Source organism: Falco rusticolus, chromosome 6 (genome assembly GCF_015220075.1).
Source record: "Falco rusticolus isolate bFalRus1 chromosome 6, bFalRus1.pri, whole genome shotgun sequence".
Lineage (NCBI taxonomy): Eukaryota > Metazoa > Chordata > Aves > Falconiformes > Falconidae > Falco > Falco rusticolus.
The window spans coordinates 2,452,504-2,474,325 of NC_051192.1; the positions used below are offsets into that span (position 1 = coordinate 2,452,504).

The 21,822-nt window shown below is 47.2% G+C and overlaps 1 protein-coding gene across 3 annotated transcripts in view; it reads right to left on the reverse strand.

Annotated features, from left to right (window-relative positions):
* SPRED2 (sprouty related EVH1 domain containing 2) overlaps window positions 1–21,822 on the reverse strand; it is a 65,646-nt gene that overhangs the window by 26,275 nt on the left and 17,549 nt on the right. The window contains exons 1-3 of one of the 3 annotated variants that reach the window (XM_037391875.1): window positions 11,360–12,209; window positions 1,610–1,787; window positions 81–249 (exon numbers count right to left, since the gene is read on the reverse strand). In XM_037391875.1, coding sequence (XP_037247772.1) covers window positions 81–249; window positions 1,610–1,787; window positions 11,360–11,376 — 364 coding nt within the window. In that variant the 5' untranslated portion in view covers window positions 11,377–12,209. Of the gene's footprint in view, window positions 1–80; window positions 250–1,609; window positions 1,788–11,359; window positions 12,213–21,822 lie in introns of those variants that run through there. The other 2 variants (XM_037391874.1, XM_037391876.1) reach the window with 2 other exon arrangements.

The window sequence follows — 21,822 nt, forward strand, 5'->3', positions numbered from 1 at the left end:
TTTCTTCCCCGCGCTGTGACTCAGACCCCCGTCCCCACTCCTCCAGGGGTCAAAGCAGCCGCTGCCGCACGCTGTGGTACCTTCAATGAGGTCCTCGATGGCTTTCCGCACTCCTCTGTCGAAGGCTCGCGCGTCAGCGGGGCTTTGAAAAGTGAGCCCGAACTTCCTGTTGTCGACTTTCCAGTGGTGGAAGGTAGGGTTTGCCTTTGTGTACACCAGGTCCTTCTTCACAAAGCACTCCAGCACCACCTGGGAGGGTGTGAGCCCCAAAAGAAGAGCAAAGTCACTTTTCCCACCCAAGGACACAGCCAGCACCATCTCAGCCTGGACCCGAAAGCAAGCCAAGTCATGCCTCGCGTGGGGGGAACTGCCTACCCTACCGAACGATGACTAATGAACACCAGACGCTGTAATTGTTCTCATAACCACTGCACATCCAGCTTCGGCTTGTGCTCTGCCTAGGTGCTTGCTCCCTACCCCAGGAGCCTATTCCAGACCCAGGCGCAGTGTGGCACAGGTTACAGCTGGGGGAGGGGGCTCAGGTGGAGGGAGAATGTCTTCCCCCTCAACAGTTTTGCTCAACAGAAATTTTATCTGCCAGCAGCAGATTCAGGGGTGCTGTAACACTCCCCTCGCCCTTTTTTTCCTCCCTCACCCCCAGCCAGACACTCCTCTTAAGCTCTGCTGTGCCAAAACCCACCTCCAGGGTGATGCTCGGGGAGAGCAGGAACGGCTTTGTTAGTCTTACTCCGTCCCCCCAGACCATAAGCATGGCTCCCAAGTAGTGTCCAGAAAAAAAATCCTAAGCAAAATAGTGTTGCAAAAGACAAACTATACTCGAAACATCTTTAACACACCAGTCTTTTGGAAAGCAAGATAATTTCTGACTCAAATAATGCATATTTTTTTTCCCCAAACACTGAGTTTGCAGAGCCTGTGCAGGAAGCATTATTTTTAAGCTAGCCCACCTCTTCACAGGAGAAAATTTCTGAAGAATAAAGTATATAAGAAACGAGATAAACATTTGAAACGGACCCTGGAAATAGGGAAAAGGCTTTATTAATTTGATTTGTGTGGGGAAAGAAGAGAGCTCCTTTTTAGATAAACAGCTACCAGGAGAAACATAGTGCGCCAATTCATAAGAGACAACTTGTCTTCATATTCTCACTCTGCTTGTTCAAACCTTGAACGGCACGCAGCATAAATAATTCATGCCCGTTTTAAAGGCTTGCACTGCATTACTCAGTGCAATGTGACTGGCTTCATGGGTTCTTTACACTTCAATTCACTTCTCACCCCTGCTAGGTCTTAAAAAAAAAAATGCAGTCCCTTTTTCAATCATCAAAGTGGGTCTTTGCACATGGATGTCAAAAATTTACCTGCTCCTTCCAGGTGGCGGCATGCCAACCTAGACAGCAAAAGATGGCAATTTTAGATGAAGATAGGTTTGCTTTGTCCAGTCTGGTACTATTTGCACATGCCTGGTTTTTATGGTGGTTTTTTTTTTTTAAAAAAAAAAACCACCAAATTTGCACAAGAATACAATAGCAATAGATTTGGGATAATTCTCATTATAAGAACAGACAAAAGTTGAATTAGGGTCTATTACCAGTTTGTCTTTCTGCCTTTCACCATGGATTAGAAATCCACTTCTTCCATTGCCCTCCGGGTACGTGACCTTGCAGACGCCAACTCTACTGAGACCACCTCCTTCTTGCGGCAACCATCCCCCACTGGAGTCATCTCGGGTCATAACCACAGCTTTGACTCGCACAATATAGCTGTCACTGCAATGGCAACAAAATAAAAACAGAACCTTTTGTGAGCATCACGCGGTCTCAGCGGAGCGTTTTTCTTGAAGGTGGCATCTACACTGCACGGGTCTGGCCCCAACACAGTTTCTGCCCGCAATGGAAGTCCACCTCTGTGATGGATGGCCTTGCCCACTCCAGCCAACACAGGAGAGAAACCCACTGGGTTTCCAAGTGTCAACATACAGATCAAACAACCCATGGGTCTGGACACTCTTTCCCTCATGCAGCTGGGGACAGGGACCAAGAGAGCAGGGGTGAGCCAGGCAGCACCCCAAGGCCACCACCCATAGGGATGCATTGGGGCACTGGGTCTCCAAAGTGTTGGAAGAACATGCGGAGCTCAAATAACCCACAAAACCAGTGTTTTAAGGTTTCTGTGATCAAATTAGTGAAGTGGGCTTTGGAAGATGGTGCTCAAATTCCTCTGCAACTGCGACAGTCTTACGGGAAATAAAACCACAAGCGTGGCTCCATTTGGTACCTCTGATGAAAGGAGATGGGAACCATCTCAGCTCAGTTCACCAGGACCACACCACGTCCCTACAACAGCTCCACCAGCATTGCAAGCTTTCAAAGGCAGAACCAGCACATCATAACCTTGCCAGAAGCTCTCCTGGAAGCACCTGAGATGCGGGGGTGATCTAGGTGTCCATCCCCCCCAGCAGGAAGCTCCACTCCCCCAGAGCTCTCCTGTACCCTTTCCACAGAGCAGTTGCTCCAGCATCTCCTGGGACATCACCAGGGAAGGGGTCATTTGGGAGCAGAAAGGCCACTGCAGCACGTAAGCAAAAGCCAGGCACCTTGCATGGGACATGCAACAGACGCCAAGCTAAAGCGGGTTGTCCTACCCTGGAGCTGCTGGGTAATACCCACATTTTGTCCTCACGCTGCCACCGACCCCCAGCTCGGTGCAACGCATCGTGTGTTAGACATCGCCTAACCCGGCGATGGCTGAGGACGCCCTCGCAGGGAGGTGACCTGCATGGTTAGACATCGGCCACACGCAGCCACGGCGCTGCCGGGACACCCAGCCTGGGTGAAACCGGGAGCAGCAGCAGGGGCTACAAGAAAGGACGTGCGAAGAAAACTGCCCAGGAATTGGCCATCTCCAGGCCACCCCAGCTGAGTGCCCCAGGTGGAGGAAGCTCAACCCATAGGAGGGCTCTAAGAGGTGGCCTCTCAAAACACAGGTATCACCCTTTTCCTTGAGGAAAACTCTGTATCCAGACACTTTCCCAGCATCTGCACAACACGACAAGAGAATGGGCCCTTCCTATCCGAAGTTACGTGCAGTGGGAGCTTTCTCCATCCTACACCAGACAAAACTGCCTCTTATTTTCAAGACACTGTTTTTGCATTGCTTTTGTAATCCAAGTGCTAATACTTGAAGCCTTGAGTTCCCTGTTCTCTAAGACAACCAGATTTTAAGCAAGCAGCCCCACAGATCCCGCTTGAGGGCAGCTTCGGGGACAGACCAAGGGAGGCAGCAAGCATCGTCTGGGCAGAGGCACCTGGGACCAGCTAATACCTTCCGCACCTATGCGGACCTTGCAAAACGTGTGCTGCGATCTTCCCTTTGCCAGCTTTATTTTATGGATCCAGCAACTTTCTCACCGGACCTACAGGATGAAGGCAGTCCACAGATGCTTAAGGTTCATCCCCTATTGCTCTGAGGACTTTGCACCGGCTGATAAAAAGCTTTTCCGCATACTCAAGATAAGTGGCCCGCATGACAGCCGACACACGCAAAGCACTCACAGAACTGAGAAATGACATTTTAAAGAATATTTTTGCTCTGGAGGCCTTAAAGCAGCATCCTGGTACAGGAAACAGGACAAGCGTGTCTATAAACAGATCCAGTTACCTTTTTACTTGGTAATGAAAACCCATTCCTGGATTTTGCCAGTGGCAACTGTAATCTCTTGGCTTCCTGATACTCAGAATTAAGCAAAATACTTCAGCCAATTTCCTGCTGTGCAAAAATCGAGCTGCTTCCATCCAAGACAATTTTTGTTTTCTTCTCAGTACCTTTCCCATATGGTCTATAAGGATTAGCAATTAACAGAGAAAGGAAAAAGAAAGCCAACTATACATTTTATACTGGACATATTCTATTCTGGACTTATTTTTAGCTCTCTTCTGATGTCGGAGCTGCTCAATACGACCTTCCCCTCCATGCTCCTGCAAAAGTCATCCATGCAAACTCCTGCTTCTCCTTCCACACCTGAAAACTGCCACTGGCAAGACAGCTTCCTGCAGGATTTACCCCTCACTCTCACGGCAGCAGCCAGAGCCTTCAGCTGTCCCAAAAGTAAGGCCGTCCTCGGTTGCTCTGCTGCAGGAATCGTCCACTTAAAGGAAAATTAAACCAGCAGCGACTACTCAGTATGTTCTGATTTCTATCAATTATTTTGTGTTTCCACCACCTCTCAGGGATTTCTCTAGGCTCATAATTACATTTCAATACCAGTGGATGCCTACGCGTCCAGTTTCGGTCCCCTGACTGCTATCCCTGCCCATTACAACCACAACCTGCTGGGGCACAGAGCCATACAGTTTAGATCATCACTTCCACACCGATACCGGGACCTGTGGCTCTTATAACCTCTGCCACCAAGGCCACCGATTTCACCTATGTACCAAGAGACCACCGCATAAACTGCATCTCTCCCATCTTGAAGAGCTACCTCCTTAAATATATCAAGCCAGAAAATCTGGTTTCCATCACCCTACCATGGCGAGATGACCTCTCTGCTCCCTGATTAGAAAAGGGCCTCATCCAGCAGAAGGGTTCGCCCTTGGCAAGGTAAGCAGAGCTCTGCTGCTGTTAACGTAATCCCTTGGCACGCTGTCCTGCTCGACCAAAAGTCACCCGTGACGCCGCGCTGCCCGGAGAGCCCCATCCTCTCTCCCGTGGGGCTCCGGCTGCTTCCCAACATGCCACCTATGCCAAGGGATTTGGGGAAAATGAAAGCAACAAAATAAGGAAAGGAGGCGCTTATAGCTTCCTAGGGCTTGACATCCTGGTTTAGTCACTGGACTAGGATGCGGAACTGCACGTGGCATTTTCAAGGCTACCCACTGCTTCCTTCAGCTTTCTAAGTCAAAATCTCGCCTGCCATTCCCACCCAGAAGCCTAGAACAGGCAGTGCTTCTTTCCCTCACACTGATAAATACTCGGGAGAGACTCAAACATTTCAGGTCGATATAAGGACCTTGCTTCCTTAGTGTAAAAGCTGCTTATTTTCTTTGCTATTTAATTTTACACGACTGCACCAAGGCTCCTGTTGGTTGCAAGGATTAAAAATCCTCGGGAGCAAAGGGGTGGGCTGCAAATCCCACGTGCATGTCACTGCTGAAACCTTGGTGCACCAAAGCAGCGAAACAACCACGTCTGAACCCTCCGCCTGCAATTTTATCACGGCAACTGTGCAATCTATTTCAGGAGAAATGGTTAATGAGGTACGTGAAAATATTTGGTCCATTACCATTAATGAGATACCAACTGCTGCTGAGATTACATAGCACAAGCCTTTCATATAGTCAAAAATGAAACAGCTAACCCCCCCCCCCCCCCGCCCCAGTAGCCTTAGTTCCTCTGATTTTATTGGCTTCTTAAAACTTTAAGAGCGCTCTAATTGTTGGGTTTATGGCCTACGCGCTACGCATTTCATGCAAACTATTCTTAATTATGCTCTTAAATGGAATACTTTGCTATCTTAACCCAGCAGATTTGTCTTCAACTGCCTTAAAAGCTTGGGAAGAAAGTATCTGCAGGGATTACCCAGCTGCATGGCAGCCGGCCAGCCTGTTTGGGGCTGCTGCAGGTTGTTCGCCCGCCCCACCCTGCGCAGAAAACCAGAATGAACTTGGGGAGGAAAGGTAGCGCAGGAACCCACGTGCTGTTTTTATTGGAAGGAAAAGAGAACCCTTTAAAAATTATAGCTCGTGGGTGTGCATATATATAAATAAATAAAGAGATATTAAAAAAAAAAAGATATTAAAAAAAAAAGCGTGCGCCTGTATAATTGCTACTCCGAAGGATATTGAGAGTTTTCCTAAACAAGAAGTTCTGAACGATTACCTTTGTGATAATTGAACCGCAGTTTTATTACCTACAGCCTAACTTTTACAAAGCATTGGTGTGTCTAAGGGACAGGCGATGTTTAAGGTGGATTAAAGAGCTTTCCTCCAGCATGCAGGAACCACAGTGTAAAATGCCGCTGACACCATCCAGGGCTCCCCGACATCAGCCACATCACTGACGGCAACCGCAGCGCAGCAAAGCCAAGGGGGACAAAGCCCTGAGCCTCGTTGTATGCCTGGGGTGGGCTCACAGCTCCGATCCCGCATCCAGGAGTGAACAGCAAATCATTCCTCTGTCAACGAAGTCTTTAATTTTGCCATCGTCTTTGTAAATGAGGGTCAAAGTACAGACCTCCCTTCCACCAGCCGCTGCTCTTTTCTACTTTGCTTCAAACGCAGCAACTGCAAATACCGTCTGAGATACTTAAAAATCCCAAGGGGAGGGGGGGGAAAAATAAAAAAAGTAGCCCAACCTACCACATTTACTACTTTCCTTTTGAGTCACATCATAAACCACTTCCCAGACGTATTCTGTAATTCAAGAATATTTTTTCCTCTAGCCAGGCTAGTTGACGGATAAAACTTAGACTTCCATGCTAATGCAGCCATGCAGCACTTCAGCGCTTTCCTCCCTTCTCGATGTTGTAGCTTATGAGGCCAGAAGAGATTCAGTCTCAGACAAAAAGGTAAGTGCAACATCATGGGCTTCAAAATCACGGACTGCTGCCTTTAACTGATCGACATTCCCAGATCCCAGATTTCCAGGAAGAGCCACAGGGACAGCAGGAGGCTGCTAATGCAACGGCGGCAGAGGTCGGGCTGTTCAGCTGAACTGAACCGCGGCCATCAGGCACTTAAACACAATTTAAACTACTTGGAGCCATGCAAATTTAACTTTACCATTTACTGGGGCATAACCTGCCTTTGGCTGAGCTGGATGTGGTTTCACAGAGCTCTCACTGTGCCCTCCGTCCCTGCCCCAGCGACTCCGACAGCGGGAGTTAAAGCCATCCCGTTCTGCCCGGGTGACTGCAGGAAATTGTATGGGAAGGGTCCTCTCCAGAGTTCATCCCGCAGCCAGAAAGCGGCAGCATTTTGATGCAGGTCATGAAAACCTGCTATTTTTGGAGTCCTGCTTTCTTGACCCAGTCCTTGGTTCATGAACCTTCTACAGCATGGGTGAAATATCTGCAGATTATAACAACTACTTTCTTCTTTAAAACCCTAAGTTAGCATGTTATTTAAAAGAAAACTTCTGAGTGCACGGAGCCACGGCCAAATAAAGTTGGTATTTCAATACCATTTAGATATCCAGCCTGTTTAAAACTTTTCCGTTGGCTATCAGCATGAAAAAAAGTCATTTGCACCCCCCTGGTCAGATCCTATGTTAACATGGAGCCTGTAGAAAACCACAGAAAACCTCCCAAAAGTTTTCCTTGCCCTCACCTCTGCATCACACCAGGCACACAGAACCACTGCATCCGTAACCCAGCTCTAGTATAACACATTTGCAACCTTTATTTTTCTGTCTTTCAAATCTAAAACTGTCAGGATAAACAGGCATCCGGGAAATTTTGGGTTCTGCCTGGTCAGAGTGAATACAAGACAGTTCCATCCCCACATGCCTCGCTCCAGGGATGCTGCCGACTCCTGCCATGTGCCTGTCCTGGGGCACTTCATCTTAACCTGATATTAACCTTACAGGCTCGGTTTCAGGACATTTCTCTCTGTCTCAACAAAATGAGAAAACATTGCTGGCATTCAGCGTTTCCTACCAGCTTCCCTCTGAAAATGGAAAGGAGTTTTCTCTTCCAGCTCCCCAGTCCATGCCTGGCTGCTGAACTGAATTTAGCAGCATGTGTTCAGCTTGTACAATCACTGTTCCACGTTAAAAAAAAAATACCCACAACCAAACCAGAAGAGATACATTAACTCCAAGAACACTGCTAGCTGCAGCAGTGCAGAAGGCAGGAGAGGAAAATCCTGCCCCGAAGGAAGCGCTCCTGCAGGATTTGGAAATCACCGCCGGCAAAGTATAAGACATGCACAGTCCTACCTGCGCATCCCACAAAGCGCCCCAGAGGAGTTGTTTTTGCAGGAAGGTTATTCAGTGCTGGGGGTTTTCTTGCTGGCTGAGTGTTGCCCAAAGTCCTGTGTGCAGCACAAAACCCCAGCCCAGCCGGCTGAGCACCCCAGCGCACTGTCAGGGTCCTGGATGCGGCACGGATGCTCCAAGGCTCAAGCGCCCCCTCAACCCTCAAAAGCTTGTCTTCCTGTAGGACACGTGGCCTCGCACAAGGAACACCGCTCCAGCAGGCTGGAGCAAACCCGAACTACTGCCTTCTGATTTTATTTTTCACTCCCTGATGCCTTTCCTGGGTGTAGAGCAGCCCCAAGGGCAGAACAAAGAGTGGCTGGGTCCTCCACGGCCAGTGCCCAGCCAGCCTGGCTCTGCTCCCAGCGCTACAGCCCATCCGAAAACTCTCCGTAGGAAAGATTAACACCAGTTTTGTTTGTTTGTTTTTTCAGAAGAAAAAGGACTTCGCAAAAAAACCAAGACACCTGCACAATCCAGCCGCCCGCCTCCACATCTCCCTCAAACACTGAGGCAACGAGGAACAAAGGAATCCTTTCAGCAAAACGTTTGTTAAACATTTAAGGCTCATTTTATTGAGTTTATGAGAAAACAGCTCTATCCTAACTTGCTCAAATGGGATTTCATAATCCCATAAATATTTCAGATCCTTCCAGGAAGTACCTGGAAAACTAATTTTTTAAATATATGTATTTTTATATATATGTATGTATACATATCTATATATATGTATATATAGAATGTAGATATAAAAAATTATGTATATTCATTTCTCTTAAATATATTAAACAGAAGAAAAAATACGTAAAGCGACAGACAAAAGCATCAGCTTCTGCTGCAAGAGTAACTCTCACAGCGCATTTTTCCAGTGCAACATCCCAACTAATCTGGATGCACCAAACTAGTCAACGACAGCAATTTGCTGCTGCAGCCAGGGCCCCAGGCCCTCGCTCCTTATTAAAAGCATGTAAAAAAAAAAGAAAAAGTGTTAAAAACCAGCAGGGTTTGGGGCAGGCAGGGTAACACAACCGCTATTTGCACAGCTGTAGGGGTGGCTGTTTGAGCCCTGCGTGGGCTAAACCCGTTTTTTCGGGCAGCACAACCTCCCCTCCCGTGCCAGGCTTGCCTGACGAGCCCCACAAAGTGCCGCACATGTAGGCAAAACCCCAAACAAACCGGCAAGTGGCTTTTCAGGGGGAAAAACCAGGCTTGCAAACAAGCTGACGGGCCAGCAAAGATCCACTGAGGCAGCTCAAGCACACGGATTTTAAGGGCTATCCCCAGAAATTAGCTTACTACGCTAACACCACTGAAAAAAAGTCACTACTCGTGGATGTACTGAAGCATCTATGCAACGTGTTGTTGAAACGTGTTAAAGCCATCGAAACCCCCAGCAAACCTTGCTACAAAAATAGCCAAGTCACGGGTTTTTTACTCCTAAAAGACAGCCATGACACCACCAGGATGTACACTACTGACAAAACTTTTTAATGAACAACGCTTTAATGAAACCTCTTAAAAAAAATCACAGCAAACTTCTGTCTCAATGGAGACTTGAGTTTGCTCAGGACCAGCCTCCTTACAGCTTTGCCCGGCAGCTGTTTTGTCAGTGATGGCAAATTACAGGTCTGGGTTTTATTAAAAAAAAAAACAAAAAACAACCAAACCCAAAAAACCCAACCAAAAAAAAGGGGGGGGGGGAGGTGTTCTTTGAATTTAAGGGATTAATTTTGCTATAAATTGTTATAGCTGCACATGAACAGCATGTCTTGGAAAGTTGTAAGGAGCAGCAAAACAACAAAAAAAATATATCAGTTCAGAAAGATAACACATTCAAATAATTTGCCCTGCAGCTCATCCAAGCCAGCATACAGTACAGGCTAGAGTTGCACACCGAAGTCCTATTTCTGTGCAAGGTTACAAACTATTAACAGATTTCAAGGAAAGCTAATTAGTACTATCATTTACTGTAATGAGAAAGGAAGTTGTTATTGCATGACAGATGGTATTTGTTTTATATCACATGCAAGATAAGCAAAAATCACATAAAAGCTTAGCCAGCCAAACAGGTAGTCGCATGAGATCCACATCCTGATTTGAATCCTTCCCACACCCCTGAAAAGACGCCACAACCAAGTTCGACACTGTTTTTTTTTCTAAAATCTACTGACCATAAACATTCCAGTACTGTTATCCTACGTTAGCTAATGAAAGGTGATATTTAGCAAAAATAAGAAAACTAACAAGCACACCAACTGCATTCCAGCTTTGTAAGTTTCATCACCTTCCTTGTTTTGTAAAATGAAACTAGAGGTTTGACACTGCTCGCCAAAAATCGCAGAGGAATGTAATGGAGAAATCTATTCAATTCACAAGACAACACTAATTCCACATGTCCCTCTTCCCCATCCAATGAGTCTCCGCCGTCATGCCGTAGCCCGCCAGGATGCCCGCGATGCCACCAAACGCGCTGGTCAGACGAGGTGTCCCCTTATCCCTGTGTAACATCCCGCTTCGCAGCTCCAGCGGCTCCCGTCCCAACACAGCACCATTACAGTGCAAGTGGAAATAACTCAAGGGGTACTAACCTTCAGCTACAGAATCAATGACTCTCCGGAACATAAAAATAATTACATACGCACGCATACAGATACACACCATTTCTGGAAAATGCCAAGTTTACAAAGAAAAGGGGAAAAAAAAAACCCTGAAATTGCTCACCCTAGGCAATTTGCAGTTTCCCCCCGCTCTCCTCCATTTTGATCAGTGGAGAATGCAACTATATTTATCCCCCTGTAAACATTCTCTGCACCACGTATGATGCAACTACAAAGGGCAGGCAATATTTTGCAAATATGAAAAAAAAAAATTCTGTGACTCAATTCCAGCTGAATCTGTATCACAGAAGAGGGGAGGGAGCAAGCAGGATAACTGTGGTCTCAATCTAAAGGGGTTTTATCTTTTGCCAGGTAAATGCATTTAAAAAAAATATAAAAAATTAACTACATCAAAACCAACATGCACACTGATTTCTGCCTTCCACCTCTCTTTAACCCCCTACCTCATAAAGTGTCCATGGAGAGGGACATCAAGGGAAGCAGCTTCCCAGGCAGCATCTATTTTCCTCTCGGTATTTAAGAGAGGGTACACGTTAAACCATTACTTCTGAAAAAACATATATGCAACCATAAAAAGAGAGCCTGTGTTTCATAGAAGACCTCATACACAATTACTGATGAATTATATGCGGGTTTAGAAAAGATTCAGAAGGGCTGTGGGGGCAGATGGGGGGAGGTGAAGGAAAAAAAAAGCAGCCAAGAGTGAAAAATATGAAATTAGACACGGTGAGAACACACACACGTACCTGCTGGGGGATGCCATCGCCTCTACATTTTACACCCCGATTGCTCCGTTTTACCATCATTGCCACCACCAGCCTCCAGATCGGTGCTGGCTGCCCCGTGTCCCAGCTGGCTGCTGCCGAGCCAGCGGCTTCCCCCCATGTGTGATTCAGTCTCCTTGAGGGATGTGCTGCATTGTACCGGGTGAGTCATCCCAGAGGTATTCTGCATATTACAGCCCTGGCCGGACCATTACTCATTCCCAACATCCTCCGTCTGGGGAGAGCACAAGCGCTCACACCGCAAAGATCCTCGCTTCCCCACCCCGGTTACAGGCAAGAAAAAAAAAATTTAAAATAATTTCGACACAACCACCATAAACTAATAACGGGGGCATTTAGCAGCAGCTGATGGAGCAAACACGCTGCCGAGAGATTGCACCAGACCGGCGGGCACGCCGCCCGCTCACCCAGGACTGCAAACAGGTCCAAAGTTGAGCGCGGGCGTCATCGCCTCCGGCAACCCTGGCTGCACTTTATTCCCCAAAAGCTGCTAACGCAGCGCTGGGACCAAGGGTCCAAACCACCCCACGGGCTTGCAGGAAGCACTCTGCCTCCCGACAGCCCAATCTCCATCACAGCTTTTAACGGTGTTTTAAACACTTCCATTTTGCAACAAGTTGATATTTATAAGCATCAGCTATAGGTCTTCGTATCCCATATACCTCTGCAGGCTGCCCACCCAACCCAAGCGCCAACATAGCAACAACCCTACCCACGAGCTTCATTTTGGGTGGTTGGTCTCAAAAACTTGCGGCTCAAACACCTTCACACCCGCTTTAACTCCTCGCTCAGCCAGGGTGTCCCCCCCCCTCCAAAGTTATATGATCATCCCTAAATGCCCTCTCATTATTATTTTTTTTTAAAGCAGAAATGTTGCTCAAGAGTTGCCTCGGCACCAATGACAAGAATAAAAATTGTGACACTGGGGCTCTAAAAGCAGCTTCTAAAAATACTTGCCCAGTTTCTGAAGTGATCTATGCTGATGATTAGACAGGAGGGAGGAAGACAGCTAATTTAAGTTTAGTTTCCAGGCTCAGCTGCTTCTGCCTTCCTTAAATCCAAACTGTTTTAACCTCGATTTGGGGCAAAAAAAAAATAAATCCCTTTTTCCCCAGGGTGGAGAAAAGCGGCCAAGGTGATGCTTCCTGCAAGCATCCTTTAGGGAAGCTGCATACCCATTCTGCAGACATCACCACCCCAAAATCACACACACTCTTGAAAACATCAAGCCTGGACCACAGAAACACTGAGCTCAAGCCCACCAAGGCTTGATCCCAGCTTCTGTGCGCAGACAGCAGGCTGCATGGAGGATGCCGAGGACATCCCATGCCACCAGGACAGCAGCAGTCGTTTGCTGTTGGCATGTATCTGCAGCTTCCCTGGATTTTGTCAGGACAACGGAATCAAGCTACAGTCTGCACTGCAGGGAACGTGCAGCATTTTAAGTTTGTTGTAGTGGGACCAAGGGACAGCTGCTGTCACCCTATTTCAGTACACAGCATTAAAAGGTCCTGAATTTAACGGGCAAAGGGTACTCCATTCAGGCAGGAATGCATTTGTGACCACTGGGTAACTGCTCAGCCAGGCAGAGCACCAATGCTATACAAGTAAAGAAAAAAAGTCTGGGGGTTTGGGTTGTTGGTTTGTTTTGGGTTTTTTTGTTGGTGTTTTTTTTTTTTTTAATCGCACATCCCCACTTCACAACTCACCCTACCCAGATGTGCCAGGATGCGCTGCCTTGCTTTCCTCTTGCTTTTCCTCCCAAATGCTTGACACAGCACCCACCAGCTCTGTCCTCAGCTGTCTCCAGCCAGAAGTCAGCATACATCCAAAGCAACGTCGGCTGGAAAAATGGAAAACCTGGTGCTTTTCACTGCAAGTCCAGTTTCTAAAGTTTTTCTCCCAAGGGATGGGGGAAGACGAAATTAGTCTCCCAGTGTAAGACAAAACTATCTTTGAATAAGCTGTGTTGTAATCATGTTTTTGAAACAGTTTGAGTGGTTACATCTCCCCAAAGCTTCCCTGCCTTGCCCTGGCCCCACAGCTCAGCCCGGCGCTGTCCTCTCAGACTCGGGACCGTGAAGGCGGCACACAGAGGAGCAGCATTAACAAACCCGGTTCCAGCAGCACACCTCAAGAGCAGTTTACACAGAAAAGCCACCACGCTGTAAAGCTAACACAGGTCCACAGGGCAGCCTGGCTCACGCAACGGGGCCGAGCCACGACTTGGGTAGTTTCCGCAAAGCTGCCGGTGTGCCAGGATCGGGAGCAGGCAGGGAGACACCCTGCCTGTGGAAACGCCAGACACAGAAAAGCCCTCTGTTATGTTACTGCATGCTCAATCCATACAGATGCAAATAAAGCCCTGGCCTTCTGTCTACACCAAGAGTTTGTTGCATCAGTCAAAAAGAACCACCACCTCACTCAGCTGGCTTCCAGCCCTGCTCCCCAAGGGTTTTCTCCTACGGGAAGTAGATACCAAGTCACCGGAGAACCGTGAACATCAGCCAAATCACTGCTTGGGTTCTCGCTTTTGCAAAGGTTCTTTAAACTTAAGGCTAAGCAAACATCAGCTCCAGGGTTGGCAAGGCTACCGCATTATTATTTTTTAATTATTATGATTATTTTTCCCCTTAAATACTGCCCTGTCCAGTACACCTTAGCACAGCCATCCCTACCAGCTTGGTGCTACAGTGAAATACCCTCCAAAGCTTCCATGCATTTCTTAGCTTGGACAGGTGAGCGGCTGCTCCAGTACACGACCATTTTCCCCCATTTCCAGCAGGATGCAGGCTGCTACTGGGTTTTGCCATTAGGATTCTACAGTAACCATTGCAACTGGAGAACCAACAAGGCGGTAGATCTGCTTTTCACTGCCTGCCAGCCAGCTACAAGCACAGTTCAAAGAGCTGAGACTGGTTGGAGCAACAGGAGCTCATTTTCATTGTAGCTGCTGGAGTATCCGTGATGAAGAGAATGAAATTCAGTCACCTCATTGATGCCAGCCATATTAATGGGCTGAACTTCTGCAGCACAAAATTAACGGCGTGCACTGGACCAAGCCCTGACAGCTTGTGCACCAGATGTGAACCAGAAGCAAAAAGATGTTTCAGCATGTAACTGCAGTGCAGTGTAGGTTCCCAAGCACCTGCAGCCCCACGTCTGTATAGCACACTCCAAACCTTGTAGCGTCTCATCATCTGGGAACACCAGGCAACCTACCTCAGGTGTTGTGTTCAAGATTTGTTACAGCAATATTGCCTTAACATTGCTTACTGTGCCTTCTCAGGGGTAAAGAAGGATGCCTGTCTCAGTTTCGTTTTTGTTTTTTTTTAATTTAAAAACCAACCAACCAAAAAAACCCCCAACAACCCAAAACCCCAAAGAAAAGACTTTACAGACATTTTCAGCGTAGCTTTTTACCCAGCACTTCAGACACCCCTTTCATTCATGCTGTCCTTGTTACTCAGTTTTCTCAAGTACAGTGTTCATTCAAGTCACGTTATAAGGAAGAGCTGGAAGTAGAGCAGAAATAGGAAAAAGGAGAGGAAAGCTGATCCTTAGGAATGACTTCAACCTTTCTGTGATATGCTTGGGGCTGCTGAATATTCAGGAGCACTACAATGCTCCTCCCTCCCTCCCATTACCATGCTTTCCCTATTTTCCATGAAAATGGGAGGAGGGCTCTGCCATGCAGCACACCTCTGCTAGCACAAAGGCAAGGCAGCATTAATGGTCCGGCTGAATAGCACTTCAGCCGCTGAGGAGTCCACGGGGGGATGGATGGTCCCCAAAAGCCCATGGGGGAGCAGGTCTGGTCAAGGCACAGCTCGATTCTGCTTCTGCCCTTCTCTATCGAGACTTCACGCTGACGTTAACCATCACTGAGCACGGTGCTTTCCTAACACAAACGCACCCCCAGTACATCAGTAAAACCAAAGAAAGAGGAAAGCTGCAGTATTTAATCCCCTTCAGACACCATCCTCTCTCAAACAGAGGATGCATTCTTCCTCCCCTTTGCAGTTGTCTCCAGCAAGCTGGGAGCCACCAGCAGGGTGGGAGCATCTCACCATTAACACCCAGCAGCAATCGCTTTGCAACTCTGGGCCCAGGCTGGGGGGCATCATCCCAGCTGGCCTGGCACAGGCATCCCTTTGGCACCGAGCCGTTACACGCAGTACAATCCCAGGTTCTAGCAAGGGCACAACCCACTTATAAATTACAGAGATGCTAAGCGAGCCTGGCGAGCTGGCGGCAACGCTTCTTTGCCATCAAACCGTGCGAACTAAGGCAGCTCTCCATGTCTTGGTTTAAAGAGTCCATCTCCAGGTGCAACAACCATTTTTCTTTTTTGGGTGTTTTAAAGCTTAGCCCTCGGACAGACGTGTCATTCTCATAGATGAATGGACCTTTGTACATATGGATGACAATAAAAAACCACCCCAGCACAGACGGGTATTTCCATCCAGGATGCAGGAAGGTTCTGTGTGGAAGCCATGTGGATTCAATTTTCCTGCAGACAGATCAAAGGAAAGCTGCTGAAAGCGACTTACTTGACTCCAAATAAACATCCATGACCAGAAAAGAGGTTACACAAATGACATGCACCCAGCTCCTCCACGCCGGAAAAGCCTCGTGTGTTTTTCTTCTAATTAAATCCTTCCTCCATAGCTCCTAATTGATACCTGAACAAACAGCTGTAATACACTCCAGGAAATCTATCCCTGTACTTCACTTTACTCACGTGACATGGAATTGATCATCACAGAAGCAGGCTGCATATTTTAACTTTCTTGATAAAAAAAACATTGGTTACAAAAAAAAAAAAAAAGCTAGTAAAAACCCAAGACCTTCCTCCTCCCTTTTTTCCATGCTTAAATTCTTAGCTCAAAGGGAGATGCTTTTGATGTCCTGCCTCCCCACGGTTTACATCTGAATTTGTGTTTTTCTTGCACTCGTTATCAATACCTCCTAGGCTGGCCAGACAGCAGAGCTCACCGCCTCTTTCAAGTCACCTGCCCGAAGGGCTCCTGGCCTCCATGAGCCACGATCAATCACTGCCACGAACGGATCTGCACCTCTGACCTCCAGAAAACCCATCGCTTGCAGCGTATGTTGAAGAGCTTGATTTAGGAACAACCAGCCAAGTAAAAACTTCTGTTTCAACTTTAGACTGCTGAGTCTCACAGATGCTTTATTCTGTTCACCTGCAAAAGATCTCGAGTGGTGAAGGATCCACAGCATCCCCCTCAAAATATACACATTTTTTTAAAATGTGCATCTTCAACTTCTAACCACTGCCATCTTTGCTTTCCCTTTCCGTAGGGTAAATTTTTTTCCCATGCAAGTACACTCAGACTAATTACGTGTATCCCAGACAAATATATCCAGTTTCTTGCCTTCTCCAATTTCTTCTTTCTAGATTTCAAATCATCTTTTCTCTTTGACGGCTGTCGTTATCTTTCGCAAAGCCCTCATACCAGGGCTCAATACCCCACGCTAAAAGCGCCTGCGAAGGCAGCAAGGCACAGCAGACCAGAGGCAAGCCCCACGACAGGATAACCTTTATTTCTAAATCCACTGAAAACTTCCATTAAACCGTGCTGACCAGCTCCAAGTCGAGACTCAAGCTGACGCTGACTGCACCTCGTTCAGCCTGGTTTTTTCAGCAAAACCCCGTTTTGCTGGGGGCTGACTGAAGCTAACCAGCTTAAATTTTCAAGATCACTTTGCTTCTCCTGTAAGCGTTAGTAAAACATTATCTTGCCCTTAAAATGTACCTTGTCCAGCTCTTTCCAGCGCTCTTAGGAACAAGCCGCTATTTTATAGATTTATAGGAAGATGATTAATGCTTATGATTCTGCTTTCATTTTTAGTAGCACAGGAATTATTTTATGGTTCATTCAGGATAGCAATCCTCGCTGCCTGCCTCTTTTGGAGGACAGAAATGACACGGGACAGGCATCCCCCCCGCCCATGCCTCCCCCGGGGCAGGACACCCAGCACCGACTCCTATTCGGCTTTCCAGCGTTATTACCCAAGTCCCGCAGCAGCCAGAGATTTCCCACCGCCGCCTTCGGTTTCATCCCCTGGGCTCCCCCTCGCTCTCCCTGCGGCCAGCTTTCCTGTTTACAGCCCTGCCGGCGCAGAGCTGAAGGGCTTTGGAAAAACCACAAACAAACAAGCGTTTCCTCAAGCCGCGGCAGTTGCGTGCCTCTTCCTACAACCGTCCTTCGCCCGGTCACAGAAGCGTCGCCTGCCTCTCGGCGCTTTATTTCCTAGGCTCCACTTCAACAGGCAGATCTGTTAAGCGCTAGAAGACAGGGCAGCGTGAAGTGCCCACTGAACAGATCACGGGCAAGAGGGATCTTGTTTGCATACGGCGGCGAAGCCAGTCGGGGGTGATCTCCTCAGGTTCATCCTATATTCTCATTCTGACATGTAAGGGCGAGTTGTTCAATGTGCTGCACGCTCGTGTTGCCATGCCAATTCCTTCCAAAAAGGTTCAGTTTTGGGCATGTCTGCCGAGGGACAGCGGAGTCCTCTTGCATATCTGAAGGTGACTGAAGCCTCCCACGATCTCTCCTTTTTGCAGCAGAGATGGTGAAGGCGCTTCTCGCCCTGTTTCCATCAGGGGTTTTGGTGCATTCGATATCAGCCAGCAGCTGCAATCTCAAACCTGCTGGGTTTATCAAGGAATACCACGACACCAATGCTCCATGCAAGACCAAAAAATTGCTAGGCTTAGAAAATACCTACTAACAGCTTGAGTGTCTATTCGTTTAATAGCCCACAACACTCCATCTAAAAACATCAAGAAGTGACTACTGAAGCAACATTATCCTCTTGCTGGAGATTTGTGGAAAGCAGGCATATACCTTTTGTCTTTGGGCAAAGCCCCGTCTATACTATACACTGCCCACCCCCAGTAAATTCAGGTAACGTCCAGAAGGGAGGAAGAAGCAAGATACACCCAGATTTCCCCCCACACACCTTCCCACTTGTTTGCCACCGTCTCAAGCTGCGTTACCACCACTCTGCGCATGTTCAGTGGGTGATAATGCAACTGCAAGTGTTTATCTCAGTCCAAAATGGCTTATTTTTTGATTCCTCCCCTTGAACTCAGATTTAACTGGGGTTTTAATTCCCATTTACCAAAGATGCAAAATCAACAGGAGCTGCACAATTAGCCTCCAACACCCCATCTACAAACAGTTTTCTTTTTCCTTAAGGAGGTTTCATCCGGTTATATTAGTTTCTGGCTTCCCTGCCTCGGATTTACCTCCTCTGCTGCCATGTCCACTCATACCTTGGAGCAGGAGACATTTTAGAAAGGAAGAGATGGGTCCCTGCTGCATCTGTGCAAAGGGAGGGCAGCTCCGCACCCAGCACCCCAGTGGGATGTTTTGCCTCCCGGTCAAGACAGCAGCAGAAGCACGATGTGCCCAGACTGCCCTGCAAGGCCTTGTTGTCTGCTAGAAATTAATATTCAGAGAAAACAGTGATGGCGTTTCAGCATGCTAACGGAGAGGAATACGCGTGCGTTGCCCTAAAGCAAGCTGAATACACGCTTTGCTAAACAATTCACACCGTGATGGGAAATCACAAGTTGTCAAGTTGTCTGCAAATAAAAACACCAACACCAAACAACCAACACCACCACCAAAAACACCCCAACAAAACAATACCCAAAACACCAACAAAAATGACAACACCAATAAAAACACCCACCCAACCCTTTCTGAGTCAGACCAAGTGCTATTTCCAATATTAATTTGCAAGGTGGGGCAAGGGGCAATTCAAAAGATTATGCCTTGATGGACCCACAAGCTGCTTTTTCAGGCAGGGATGCCTTTTGATTAGCGCTACCACCGCGATGAGGCAGGTGCCCAACCCGTGTTTCCTCCAGCATGGGGACAGCCCTGGAGAAGCCACCACGCCAGCGCTGTGAAGACACTGTGGATATTGATGCAATCCAGCAGGAGCGTTGAGTTATGGGCGGTGTAACACACACAGCTTCAGCTGATTCGGTGACAGAGTCAGACTATGACAGCTCCATCCGAAACAGAAAGCCACGGTGGGAAAGCCAGCTCCTCATCCCAATCCAGCGCTCTCCCTTGGAGATGCGTGGTCGATGCATGCCATCATTTTTGAGGTACAAAGGAGAAACCACATCCTTGCTTCGGCCTGTCCAGATGCGCTGGGGCTGTAATGAGTCCATGGAGAATTTGGGAGTTGAGTCCCCATCCACCACACGCATGCATGCACAATTTAGGAGGAATGTATTTAAATGCCTGGATTTAATGCACGTATTTAAAGACTGAACTTGAGTTTAGCTAAAAGTAGGAGAAGTTTGTAGCCGTTACCGAAAAGCTTGCCTCCATCCTGCTGTAACGAGCCAAGGCAAGAGCTAGATGTAGAGAATGGGCACCTCTCCCTTGACTAACGGCCAACACTCACCTAATAAATTAGGTGGAAATCCGTAGCTGCCTCAAAACCAGCTCCAGACGTAGCAGCATCCCTCTTTTAGGAGTCCAGCTAACACTGGGACAGGAGACCTCCAGATGCACTTACGACCAAATAAGTGAACTTTAGCTGAAACAATGCTTCGCCAAAACCAACACAAAGATAGTGACCTCTGCAATTTGGTGCTACTTGCAGATGTCCTAAAGGATGCCATTGACTAAGTCATACAAAAGGTACTTTAACCCCTGGCAGTGGTTCATCTTGATATTTTTTCCTAGCAAAAAGCCTTATTACCGAGGGAGACTTTGCTACTATTTGCAGGAAAATTCAGAAGAGAGCAAGTAGATACTAATTTGTTAAAGAGACAGATAAACATGTACAGGAAATACTTCTATGAAGGTCCTGATCCTCTGAAGATTAATAATCTACAGTACTGGAGACAAAACCATGACACTGAGGAAATAAGTGAACTATAAAAACAGGAAGAAGTGGAAGTTTATTTTTTTTTTCATGTTATTTTGAGGGAGTATTTGTTTTTCTGAAGCTTAAGATACCGGCAAAAGCATCCATCTGCAGGTCACACTATTCTCTACGCAACAGCAGCTGCAGAGAGTTTCCTCACTGGGGTCCCCAGAGCTGTCAGCCCGGGGAGGCCATCCTGCACACTACGGCTTAGCTGCCTCCCCAGCCAACATTGTTATTCCGTTTTCACATCATTTAAAGTCATTACAAGTCACTGAAAGGGCTGTCACTGCGTGGACAATGTTCTGTAGGTGATAGCAATAAATCAAGTTATTTTGCTGTTGCATTTCCACCCCACAGCCACAGGACAAAGGCACTCCCTCCAGTAAGTGTTTCGCTCGATTTACTGTAATACTTGGTATTAACAGAGTACTTGTTGGAAACAAAGAGTTTTGCCACAAATGAGCTATCAAGAAAAGCTGTTCTGGTTGGGTTTTGCTCAAACAAAAATAAAACTGCCCCCGCCATGAATTACAGTCCCTCCAAGCAGGCAGTGGGGATGCGCTGGGGACAACCACCCCCTATGCAGCGACCTGGTGGCACAGGATTTGCAGACCACTGCAAGCCACCAAAGCTGAGCAGAGACCAACGCTTTGTCCAGAGGCACCAACCTTCCTTGCTATCCCGAAAACGTCTCCTGCCAGCTCGTGGTGGCATTGCAAGGAGCCCTCGGACTCGTGTCACATCTTATACATACATTGCCTTACTCAAGTGAGTCAAGCTGAGGCACAGCGCTGCCCAGGGGTCTTCTGCTGTTAAAGGAGGTGGCAAGAGTAGGCGACAGGGACACCACATCAAACTGTCCTCATCATCCAAGAACCTTTTGAAGCAACTCCTCCACTTCTGTCTTGCAAAAGCCTGCAAAAAATGCAGATCTTTCCCACGGCAGCCCATGCTACACACATGTACTGAATGCCACCCCTAAGAGCTGAATCCAGCTCACACCTGTCTGCAGAATCCCCAGCGCACAGAAAGCCATTGGTGCAGGAATTCAGTTTAACTTAACCTGAAAAAAGAGCTTAAATATTTATGCTTCTACTAAGTTCTCATCACTTCGCTCTTTAGTGCCATTATTAGTTGAATTATTTTTGTCCACTGGAAGTGATCCATGTGGACTAGGGCATTCATCAGTTAGGAAATATAATTAAATTTCCACGTTAGTTACCATACGTTAGTTAACTATGGGGTACGGGGTGAGGGAAAGATCTACATTAAAAAAACCCAAGTGCAATACCATCAACCCAGCTCGGATTTGACTTCTACCACAACTGCAACGTAGCTATGTGTACACTTACTTCATGGAACATTTGTATAAATATTTAAAAATCTATATATTGTATCAAATAGTAAGCATTTGCTATTGGACTGACACAGAATATACCAAGCCACATTTTTTCCTGTTTTTAAACATATCAGCTAGGGCAGTGACCAACTCT